At 45.3% G+C, this 12,759-nt stretch overlaps 1 protein-coding gene across 2 annotated transcripts in view; it reads right to left on the bottom strand.

Annotated features, from left to right (window-relative positions):
- CHD6 (chromodomain helicase DNA binding protein 6) overlaps window positions 1–12,759 on the bottom strand; it is a 151,832-nt gene that overhangs the window by 24,938 nt on the left and 114,135 nt on the right. For both annotated transcript variants that reach the window (XM_010829137.1, XM_010829138.1), the window contains exons 26-27: window positions 9,827–9,956; window positions 8,129–8,189 (exon numbers count right to left, since the gene is read on the bottom strand). In XM_010829137.1, coding sequence (XP_010827439.1) covers window positions 8,129–8,189; window positions 9,827–9,956 — 191 coding nt within the window. The remainder of the gene's footprint in view (window positions 1–8,128; window positions 8,190–9,826; window positions 9,957–12,759) is intronic.

Below are 12,759 nucleotides of genomic sequence, written 5' to 3'. Positions count from 1 at the left end.
AATACCAGACCACCTGACCTGCCTCTTGAGAAACCTATATGCAGGTCAGAAAGCAACAGGTAGAACTGGACATGGAACAACAGATTAGTTCCAAATAGGAAAAGGAGTACGTCAAGGCTGAATATTGTCACCCTGCTTATTTAACTTCTATGCAGAGTACATCATGAGAAACGCTGGGCTGGAGGAAGCACAAGCTGGAATCAAGATTGCCGGGAGAAATATCAATAACCTCAGATACGCAGATGACACCACCCTTATGGCAGAAAATGAAGAACTAAAAAGCCTCTTGATAAAAGTGAAAAAGTTGGCTTAATGCTCAACATTCAGAAAACTAAGATCATGGCATCCGGTCCCATCACTTCATGGCAAATAGATGGGGAAACAGTGGACACAGTGTCAGACTTTATTTTTTGGGGCTCCAAAATCACCACAGATGGTAACTGCAGCCATGAAATTAAAAGATGCTTGATCCTTGGAAGGAAAGTTATGACTAAGCTAGACAGCATATTAAAAAGCAGAGACAAAAAAAAAAAAAGCAGAGACATTACTTTGCCAACAAAGGTCCGTCTAGTCAAGGCTATGGTTTTTCCAGTGGTCATGTATGGATGTTAGAGTTGGACTATAAAGAAGGCTGAGCGCCAAAGAATTGATGCTTTTGAATTGTGGTGTTGGAGAAGCCTCTTGAGAGTCCCTTGGACTGCAGGGAGATCCAACCAGTCCATCCTAAAGGAGATCAGTCCTGGGTGTTCATTGGAGGGACTGATATTGAAGCTGAAACTCCAGTACTTTGGCCACCTGATGCAAAGAGCTGACTCATTGGAAAAGACCCTGATGCTGGGAAAGATTGAGGGCAGGAGGAGAACGGGATGACAAACGATGAGATGGTTGGATGGCATCACCGACTTGATGGACATGGGTTTGGGTGGACTCCGGGAGTTGGTGATGGACAGGGAGGCCTGGTGTGCTGTGGTTCATGGGGTTGCAAAGAGTTGGACGCGACTGAGTGACTGAAATGAACTGACAGTAATCTATGAAGACCCTCTGAATGCTGAAAGTTGTAATTATAGACACTTCTAGACTGAGACATGTTCTAGCCAGGTTCTAGTCGGGTGTTCCTTATGCCATACAGGTGGCTGGTGTGAGCCCCACCACACCCCAAATCCACATGGGTAGCTCCAGGCAGCAGGCAGCAGACATACACGACATGCAGGCTTCCTTTCCAGTCTCCCTAATGCTTTCTGTTGGCCTCAGGCAAACCCTCTCAAGTCAGGAAAGCTTCTGGGATTGGTAAGTGCCTCTCTGTCTCCTGCCCTCTCCTGATGGTAGGTCCCCTCTCTGGCAATGACAGAAAGGAGAAGATCTGGATGAGCAGCAGCCAAAGTGAAAAAGACGCCGTAACATTCAACATCACCAGTTTATTACTGGGATTGAGGGAAGCACACGTGAAGTTCTGCCTCTGAAGTCTGAGGATGAACATTTCCTGGTTTCTGCCTCTGTGAATCAACCTGAAAGAAATATTCATCTCGGAAGAAGTGTGAATCCATTATTTCAGAGTACAGGGTCCCCGTAAGACCATCAAAGCGCAGGCAAATGGATTGGTTCCAAACTGCAGTTTCTCCATCCTGAGCCCGCCTGTGTTTGGAATCTGATTGTCTACTGCTCTCTGAATTTGGGTAAGCTGTTCTGAGCTCGCTCAAGCTTATTTCTTTGTTTGCAAAATGGAGGCGATAGTACTTTATGGGGTGATTGTGGTCAAGCTCATTTCTTCATTTGCAAAACAGAGATGACAGCACTTTATAGGGTGATTGTGGGGCACAGGTAAGTTGATGATGTGAACCGTTTAACTAAATGCTGGCACAAGGCAAATGCCTGACACATGGCAGCTGGGACTGAGGAGCAACCGACACATGGACCCAACTGCTGGGGGACCACCCAGCATGTCTTTCATTCAACTAAAATGTGTCCTCTAAGGATGGCTTCATGACACAGTGGAAAACAACAGCAGTAACAACTAAAGTCTATGGAGACCCAGGTAAGTAAGTGGGTAAGATATCATACTGAGTACTTCATATGTGTGTTTCATTCATTCAAAATGACTCAATGACCCTTTTTAGACAGACAGAAATTGCAGAATAGGAGGCTGATAATCTTATCAAATACTGTAAACAGTTATTAAGTGGTGAAGATGGAATTCAAACCTGGAAGGCCTGAACCCAGATGAGGAGCTCTAATCACTGTGAAGTATGGCCTCGGGTGTGTGGAGACACACCCGGCTGAATCAAATGCATTGTCACTCTCTAACAACATCTTAGCTCCGCATGGGTGCAGGGCTGTTTCCAGACTGGAGACAGCAGATCCCGTGCGGTGGCTGCTCCTCCAGGCCTGGCTGCCTCCCCTCTCTGGCCTGGGTAGGGGTGTGGGTAGGGGTGGTGGCAGCCCAGAGCTGCAGGCCCAGGGAGCTTCCTCTAAGCGCTCACAAAACCCGGGCCAAGGCAGAGGCCGCAAGTGGCCTTCCCACATGTGCTTGTCAGGAACTGTGCTCGGTTCAGGCATTCCAACAGTGCAAAAAGATGGAGTCCTTATCCCTCTAGAGCTCACGTTCTGGCAGTTATGAGAGACATAAATAAATATTGGCCATGCAGTGTGACAGGGCTTCTTCCCTGGTAGCACAGCCATAAGGAATCTGCCTGTCAATGCAGGAGACACGGGTTCGATCCCTGCGTCAGGAAGATCCCCTGGAGACGCGTATGGCAACCCACTCTAGTATTCTTGCCTGGGAAATCCTATGGACAGAGGAGCCTGGCGGGCTATGGTCCACGGGATCGCAGAGTTGGACACGACTTAGCAACTAAGCAAAAACAACATGCAGTGTGAAAGTGCTCCTAAACACAGTGGGAAAATCAGGAAGAGTCACCACCCCTGCCAGACCCAAATCAGGCAGGAGGAAGACATCCAAGAGGTAACTTTTGAGCTTCAGATTGAAGGACACAGGAGTTTACGAGGAAGAGAACACAGGCGCTCTCTGTGTAGAGGTAACACGATGCAGAAAGGCAGTTAAAAAGACCCCACAGCAGTTTTCATCTGTGGAAAAATCAAGCATCCTATGACCTTCATAAATTTCATGTGCAAAGTAGATACACATCAAATGTCATTAACAGAAAATTCAAGGATTTTACAACGGAAAGACTGCAGGATTTAGAAAAAGACGTGAGCGGAGAGACATTGCTCTTGGCTAGTATGACTTTTCTTGCAGCTCATTAAAACTATTTGATCTTCTCCCCATCTAGAATGGGGATAAGAGTAACATGCAACTGAAAGGGAAACGTGCTTGGTAAGCCTGGAAGTACTCCAGCTACAGTCAAACATCACTATTTGAGTTCAGAGACCCCCTCAAACTCTCAGCTAAGAATAGAGTCATTGTTCAGATCCTCCCCGAACTTCTCTTACAGTAGGATCTGACCACGTTAGGCATTAAGTTTCCCTGCAGAAGTTTTTTCCTAGGTCACTTGGCACATAACATCACCCTCCTTTTACAGAGAGCACCTGCTGTAGGGAGCACTGCAGAGTGAGGACAAGCCCCAGGAGTTAGACACATGAACTTTACTATGGGTGGCCTTCAGAGCTGGGCCTGGAATGCAGCTGGTCTGCCTCTTCACACTGGCTGTTGCTAGGAGAAGGGGTGCGTACCTGCAGCTAGAATAAAAATCAACCCGGAACCAACTGGAAGAACTGTTGCTGAAACTGATGCTCCAATACTTTGGCCACCTGGCGCAAAGAGCTGACTCACTGGAAAAGACCCTGAGGCTGGGAAAGACTGAGGGCAGGAGGAGAAGGGGGAGACGGAAAATGAGATGGCTGGATGGCATCACTGAATCAATGGACACACATGTGAGCCAACTCAGGGAGACAGGGAAAAACAGGGAAACCTGGAGTGCTGCAGTCCACGGGGTCACAAAGAGTCGGACGTGACTGAGCAACAACAGCAACTCTTTTGACTATGAAAAGAATACTTGATCAGGGGAAAAAAAAGCCATAACATCTAGTCTGAATTCTACTGTCTAGTCTGTCTAATGTAGTTATCTAGTCTGAACTCTTCGATCTGTGAGAATCTGGCAAAGTCCTTTACGTTCCTGGGCGAGGGGTGGCGGTGAATCTCCTCAGCTTTCAAATGAGAGCAGTTAACACCTGAAGCTCTTACTTTACACGGCTGAGGTGACGATCAACTGATACAAGTTGGAACAGTATTTTGGAGACAGTACTATTCAGAAGAATTTAAGGTACTATTTTCATCTCTTTGATACTTGAGTTACCGCCTAAAATGCAGGAGACTTTTAGGAGACATGAGTTCGATCCCTGGGTCAGGAAGATGTCCTGGAGGAGAAAATGGCAACCCACTTGCTATTCTTGCCTCAACAATCCCATGGACAGAGAAGCCTGGTGGGCTACAGTCTATGGAGGCTCAGAAGAGGCAGACGTGATGTAGTGACTAAACACCACTGTGGGAAAACACTTCCCACGTTCCAGACAAAAGAAATCACAGTATAAGCTAGGGAACTGACTGGCAGAGCTCAGATTCTAATTGTCAAGATCACAGCCAGCTTCCTTCTGCCAGGGCCACGGTCTGAAGCTTGAGGGTGATATGCTTCAAGCCTCTGCATCTTAAATCTTGAGGAGATACGGAAACACATCTTCAAAAAATACATTTTTTTTTTTTTTACTTTGGGAAACTGATGTCTTTGTTACTGTTATAGGAATCAGAACTGATGGAAACCAAAGTAGATACCATTCTTCCAACTAGAACTAAAAGAAGAGAACTGAAATTTTTTGATTGGTGATCAGGAGAAGAAAGATTATGCAGTAAGAGTCAGTTGAGGACAAGGTTATAGTAACCTCCGGTACCCAAAATCCACAAATCCTAACAGATTTAGTTTCTCCACTCAAAGCCAGAGAAAACGTGGTCGAACAGTGCTAGGGCTCTAAGAAAGCTTCAGTCTGCTTCTGCAAAGTCCCAGAAGCTCATTTGTAACATGCAATACAGATTTCTGCTTCTGGGAAGATGCATTATTTCCCTGTTGCTCATTTTAAGTACAACTAAAGCCCCTGGACACTATATATAAAACACACCTAAGAAAACGCTGGCAGGTGAAGCGAAGGTAGACCAACTAGGGACTTTGGGACCCGTGGAATGACACAGTAGTGAGTTCCTTGGGTTTTCTTTGTTGCCTTATATGCCTTAGATTTGGAGGTAAAGAAGCTGGCTACCTGGAAATGACAAAAGGGTGCAGACAAAAAAAGCCTGCTTTCTCTAGCCCAGGACAAGGAAAAGGGCAGGCTAGGACTGCACACAGTGTTGAGATAAGACGTGCTACACTCCAGCCCAACGACACAAGAGCAGACAGTGGCTTACCACATCCACGCCAGCAAAGGCTGGTGGGGACTCTAGACTTCTGCCTTCGCCAGGCTGTACCAGGGCACCCAGTTCCCCTGCTGGGTGGTGTCAAAAAGTCAAGTAGGGAGCTTGGATTTTCATCCCTGACAGCTGGCAATGAGGTCCCCAACCACCCATGGTATCAGCAAAGACCACATGGAGAGCTGAACTTCCATTCTCCCCTCAGGTCTCCTTGGGGGCTGACTAGGAACATTAACTTCTACTACAGCCAGGCAGTCAAAAGGCGGTACACGCTGTGCACTAGCTCCCTCCTCCCCCTGCCTCCTTCCTCTGCAATAGAGGTATTAGAGGCAGTCAGTCACAACAGAAGTTTTAAATAAGATCCCAAGTCTCAGAATATAATACCCCAAATGTCCAGGTTTCAGTCAAAAATCACATCATACCAAGAACCAGGAAGATCTCAAACTGAAGAAAGGTAGCCAACAGATGTTAATGCTGAAATGACAGAGATCTTAAGAATTACCTAACATAAAAATTTAAAGCAGTCATCAATGAGGAATTCTGAACACATTCCAGAAGATCTCAGCAAAAAAACAAAGCTTTAAAGAAGAACCAAAGGGAAATTCTAGATTTGAAAAATACAATGATGTAACCAAACCGAACAAAAACACAAATGGATAGGCTCAACCGCAGAGGGAGGAGAAAGGAAAGAATCAGCAAGCTCAAAGAGGGAAACATACGAAGTGCCCAGTGTGACCACCAGAGAGGAACAGATTAAAGACAATTAAAACAGGGCCTCAGGGACCAGTGGAGCTGTAACAGAAGACTTGACACGCATGTCATCAGAGTTCCGGAAGGAAGGAGAAAGGGTTCCAAGAAATAATGACTGAAAACTTCCCAAATTTGGCAAAGGACATGGATTTGGCAAATCTTCAGATTTGAGAAGCTGAAAAAACACCAAATTGGATAAACTCAAAGAATCCACATATACAAAATTCAGAGTTAAACTTGTGAGAACTAAAGATAAGGAGAAAAGCCTTGAAAGCAGCAAAAGAGAAAAGAGACCTTACCTAATTGAAAAACAACTCAAGTGACAGAAGATTTCTCCTCAGAAACCATGGAAGCCAGAAGGATGTGGGACAACATTTTCAAGAGCTGAAAGAAAACTGTCCACCCAGAATCCTATATCCAGTAAAAATATCCTTCAGGAATGAAGAGGATATCAAGATATCCCCAGATGAAGGAAAACTAAGAGAACCATCACCAGCAGACCTATCCTAAAAGAATGGTTCAAGGAATTTCTCCCAATAGAAAGAAATCTTGGAACATCAGGAAGAAGAAAGAACACAGTAAGTAAATGTATGGGTAAAAACAGTAGACGTTCCTTATCCTTCTGAATTTTCTCAATTATATTTCATAGTTGCAGCAAAAATTACATTATCATTATTCTCAGTGTATGTAGGAGAAATATTTAAGACCATTATAAAGAGAAAAAACTAGAAGTAAGGATAAATTCCAGTAAGGATTCTATACTTCACCTGAACTGGTAAAATGATACCAGTGGACTGTGATATATTATGTACATGCAGTAAAATATCTAAAATAACCACTAAGAAGCTTAAAAACCTAATATAGATAAGTCAAAAAAGGATCAGAAAAAATTTTCCAGTAAGCCAGAGGAAAGCAGGAGAAAGAAACTAGAGAATCAAAATACAGAGAAAACAATAAAATGTCAGACTTAATCCTTAATGCATCAATAATAACATTACATGTAAATGGCTGACTACATCAACTATAAAACAAGGTGCCTTAAAATATATAACCTGACTAAACACTGTCTACAGGAAACTCATTTCAAATAGGCAGGTTAAAAGCTAAAGGATGGAAAAAGTGACTATCACGCAAATAGTCACATTAGTTGACTCTTCAAATTGCATGACTATCATGCAAATTAGTCAAAGGAAACCAGCAATAGCTATCTTAATATTAGATAAAGTATACTTCAGAGCACTCCCCCCCGCCCCAAAACAAAACTATCAGACAAGGAGGGGCATTCTATATTGACAACAGAGTCAACCCACCAAGAAGGCATACCCTAAATGTGCATGCCCCAGACAACAGAGCTGCAAAACACGTGAGAGAAACTGACAGAAGCTGAAAGGAGAAATACATAAATCTGTAATTACATTTGGAGCCAAACTAAAAATAAACAACAGAAAGATCATAGGAAAACCTCCAAATGCTTAGAAATTAAATAACACACATCTGATCATCTATGGGCCCAGGGAAAAGTCTCAAGGGAAAAAATTTTTAAATACATTGTACTGAATGAAAATGAAAACACAGTACAACAAATTTTACCACTTACAGTAAATGGTAAAAATTATGGAGCATAGCTAAAGTAACCCTGAGAGGGAAATTCACTGGAAGGACTGACATTGAAGCTGAAGCTCCAGTACTCTGGCTACCTTATTATGCAAAGACCCTGATGCTGGAAAAGATTATCCCCATGGTGGGAAACTGGACAGAAGGTACATGAGATCACCCTGCATTGTATCTTCTGATTCTATCTAAAATCTACAGTTATCTCAAAAGCAAAAGTTTCATTAAAGTAAGACTGCAAAGCAGTTTATGAGTTGACAATTTTTACAATAAAATGTTGGGGAAAATGCAATGCAACTGCGGCAATGCAATCAAAGACCAATACACCTTGATAGGGATTTCTCACATTTGACTCACCATTTGTTTCTGGAGGCCGTCTACTTTGTCTTCTGTATTGTCTTCTTTATCTGTGTGGCCTCTAAAAAAAAAAAAATTAAATAAAAAGAGTAAAAAGCATCACACACCATCTAGAAGCTATTCTGCAACCAGGATGCTGTCACAAAACACCCCTAAATCACTGACCAAAGTGAGTACTAGTAGACACCTTTCTCCACAGGCCTCAGAATCTTGATTTTTCCAGTGTCATAACTTATACAAGCAATGACCTCCACTCAAATGAGACTTCAGCAGGAGCCTCAGGATCTACTCAGGACAGTTCAGAGGCCTGCTTTTCAACAATCATGCTATCTTTGAAAAGGTAATTACTGCCCATCAAGAATTAGCTCAATACATGGCTTTGATAAAAGAACAGACTCTAGACACTGACAGCCGTACAAACCAAGAGAGTCCTCTTGGGCCGACCTCAGCTCCCATGGTAGGGCGAGTCTCGGTGCAGAGTCACTCATGTTCGGCAGCGGTCCCTTCCAGGAAAGGACACTGCCCGATGGACCACTGGCTGCTTGCCTCTAAATCCACTGCCTGATGTCTTCTCTCGTGAGCGTAACTACTGCTGATGCCTATTTGTTTTCCATGATCCCTGGAAAAATCAACTTTGAAGGATTCCTGTCTCAAATATTCTGCTCTTCATCGCTCAGGTCCTGGAGGCAGAAGGGGTCTCCTACCTTCATTGCCTGACCAGAGAAAAAACAGCTTTGCCACAGAGAAACCAGCTTTCAGCCACATTCGGGCACCTCCCTCAGGGGGTGTTTCTCCCAACCCCATGAACCCAATATTACCACCACTGGTCCTCTGGACATTTGTTAACACTTCTCTGGATGGATCCTTATTATCTTTGGGGGCAGAGAAGGTTATGATCGCTAGCTTGAGTGTTTGTCAGGGGCTAAGCATGAATGGAAAAATGCACTTCATCCTTTTCTCAGCCTTAGCAGACAGTTAGGGGGGCTGGCTTGTGTACCCTTGAGTCCAGCCTTGCCTGTGACCCTAGGAAATACAACTTTGGGGGAGAAGATCAGGCCAAAAGCTCACCAAAAGCAAACCAAGAGATTCTATACTATGTCTTTCAAATACCCACACACATATGAAAACCACAGCTTTGGCTGTTTATTTAGTTTTCCTACGAATTCATACATTTGGGGTTATGCCAAAAGTAAATAAAACTCAGACAAAGGGGACGCCTCCATACTTTTTTACACACAACCCATGGACAGGACCTGAATGCCATGGCCATCATGCAGTGGCTATTCATGGACCGTGCAGTCCTTAGAAAACGCCGGTATTTCATCTCAGGCATTTCAAGGTCAGGAAGTCTAAACTCTGTGCCTCTTAACTTTCTGCCAAGTATGAGAGGTTAAGAGAGGCCTGAACTCCTCCTTGAGAATCCTCTGACCAGACGAGGCTGGTTAAGGAACAGGGCAGGATGGTGGGCAGCTTGGGGAACCCAGGAAGGACAGAAATGGGTATTTGGATCAGAGCATTCAGAGTTCAAGAGAAAGGCCCGAGGTGCTGTAGGATGTAACTGAAGCAATTCTGGAAGGCGGTTCAGGCTGAAGGGAGACGCCAGGCTGTGAGGAAGAGACTGTGAGAGTGCTGGGTGCCTGTGGTCAGAGATTAGTGGCGCAACCAGTCACACCGTGTTTGGTCTGTGCAGATTCTCACCTTTCGGGGACGTCTGAGGCCCCGTCTGTGACACCCTGCTCTGCAGAAAGCAACTTCTCATCTGGCATGCCCACTTTCTCCAGGAAGCAAAGTGCTGGGTCGGCTCGCATGGCGTTGTACCTCTCGTAACCTGATCGGGGGTGGCGAGAAACCACAAGGTCACGACTGGGGTCATGTCAGAACTCATTAAATCTGCCTTGCACCCTACACACACATTGCGTTTCCCTTATTAAGTAAAAAACAAAACAAGCCAAGAAAAAATACTTATTTAAGAATAATTGGATCCTGTAAGACTTCCCGTCGGGGGAAGATCCTTGAGCTTAAACGGACTCCTTTGTGTAGTGCTTGACCAAAAAATGAAAGCTGAGGTGTACCGTGTGTCCTTGAAGACACACAAGATACAGATTCCATTCCTACTTGTTGGCTTCTTTTGGAAAGCAAGAGGATCAGGCAAGCTGGTTTCACAATTTCTTCCCCTCACTGCAACACCCTGCCCCCTACTCTGGACACCCTGTTATCTTGTCATCTCCTGCCTGCATGCATGCTTGTTAAGTCACTTCAGTCATCTCTGACTGTGCAACCCCATGGACTGCAGTCTGCCAGGCTCTGCTGTCCGTGGGATTCTCCTGGCAAGAATACTGGAATCGGTTGCCATGCCCTCCTCCAGGAGATCTTCTCAACCCAGGGATCAAACCCTCGCCTCTTATGTCTAACCTGCATTGGCAGGCAGGTTCTTTACCACTACCACCACCTGAATGGGCTGAAATTTTCTTATGGTCCAAATTTATCCCATGTGTTAGAAAAGAAAACTGAGCAAAGTGATGATACAAAGGATGAAACATAAACAGGACAACTGGGATTGCTGACTGGATTAAAATGGACTCGTTGCCTCTGTGTTCAGACTCAGTATAAAATCCTAACCCACTGACCAGGGCTTTGGAACCGCCTCTCACTGTATCCCCAGAGTCAAAAACAGATGGAGGAGTTCTGACCCAGAGAGAGAGACCCCAGAAGGAAGGCAAAACAATGGAACAATGTCACTTTTAATGTGATAACACCATGTGTGAGAATGCTATTTTATTGACTCTAATGTAATCCTATAATGAGACTGGATATTTGGTCATAGCTATTGTCACATCAAACTATTTGGGGGGAACTCCTTTATGGTCCTCAAAATCCTTTTCTTGATGCTCCTAACAAAGTCCATTTCTAGTTCTGTAGTGGTGCAGAGAGCCCATCTCCAATGAGGGTAGATGCTGCACTGAAAACGAGAACTGTCTTGATCAAACAAATGATTTTACTCTGCTAGGTATTCCCCTGCTAGACTGGTTTCTGTTCTGGTGTCACTGCTGATGCTGGTCTAGCCTTCACATGGAGGCAGCACCTGGCACTTTTTCTCTAAGGGGTTTCAGGTACTTCATCTTTTAATCCAAAGTGACTCTTCTGCCTTCTCCACGACAGGTGCTGCCTGCCCGAGGCATATGGTGGGAGAAATGGGTCCTTAATGTTCTTCTTTATTCATTCATTCCTCAGGGCGATAGTGTGATAACTTTAAGTCTCTCTCGTGAGATTGAGGGCTTCCCAGGGACAGAATCTGTATCTGCTTTGGCATTATATATTCAGTTCCTCACACAGTGCCTGACACTGTACAAACTCAAATAACAACTGCCTGGATGTGTCAGTTTGGCCCGGATCCCCTTCCAACAGTCACTGTAGGAAGAACCATTCTCACGCTCTCCCCGTTCTGCCTCAGCTCACATCAAGACAGGAATGTTCGTGACTCTCCTACTATTTTGAGGATGTGCCTGCCACCATCTCCCCCTGCCACTCCCCAGGAAAAGAGGCGCCTACTACCCAGGTAGGTTCCTCCTCTGCAGACTTCTTGTCGTGCATAAGTAGGTATGAAGTTTGGACAGGTTCTCCACTTCTCTTTCTCAATCAGCTTTGGAGCTGGAGGTGGGAAAGAGTGATTGATCCAGTTCCCTAGAAAACCCTGACTACTGAAGAGCAGTAGAAGCTGTGTGCTAGCAACATAAACAGTAGAACAACAGGCTGCCTGCTCCTGTCCACTTAGTCTAAAAGTTCCTCTGTAAGAATGTGAACAGGGATACTGAAACCCACAGCATGATGACTATTTCATAAGTCCAGGCTGCCCTAGAGGGCGGCGTCCATGTCTTCCTGCAGTTAAGAGCTATCAAGAGTATCGTTCCGAACAGATTTGCTGCAGAGTCCTTCTTGCTGTCAGTGAAAGCCGCAACAAAGATGCAGCCAATTCTTCCACGGTGGTCGGCTCAGAGATGGAACCGGGGCTTCAGTCTTCTCATCTAAGCAGGGTCGTAGGAGACTATGTCTGGGGTGGACTAAAAGAGCCACGAAACCTCGGACAATGAACAGCTGCATGTTTCTTAAGAAAGAAAATGGCTGCAGCCCTACGGCTCATGCTTGTATCTCCAGGGCATGGAGGTGAGGCAGAGACAGCTCCTGATGGAGCCTTGAAAAATAGAACACCAGACAACGTGGCTCTCTGAAAATGTCACATGTCCACCGGCCGCCCGGTATCTGAGAGTTTGTCACCTGGTGAGACACACTGTGTGAGCTGGATTATTCTGTGGAGAGGGCTGTTCCGTGGGGTGATGAGGTGTGTTACCCGGGTAAGGACAGATCTAAGCCGAGGCCCATGGACTGTCTGCTGGGCGGCAGCCCACCAGGAGTGCAATCTGATCTGGACTCTGCAAGACACCAGAGGATGGGTCCATGGAGCCAACTACAGGCCTCTGTCCAGCCCAGCCTAGGTTTGCTTCCAACATCCCTGTCCAATTACACGGGTCTGGTCCCATCCAAGAGTGAGCCCGTCAGCACCACGTGTGGCTTAACACCAGTCCCCCAGCACTGGGCACAGAGGCTAGGTATTCCCCATCTTCACAGTATGTCTG

The sequence above is a fragment of the Bison bison genome, unplaced genomic scaffold, assembly GCF_000754665.1.
Source record: "Bison bison bison isolate TAMUID 2011002044 unplaced genomic scaffold, Bison_UMD1.0 scf7180017864500, whole genome shotgun sequence".
NCBI lineage: Eukaryota > Metazoa > Chordata > Mammalia > Artiodactyla > Bovidae > Bison > Bison bison.
This window is presented reverse-complemented; position numbering and strand designations above follow the sequence as displayed.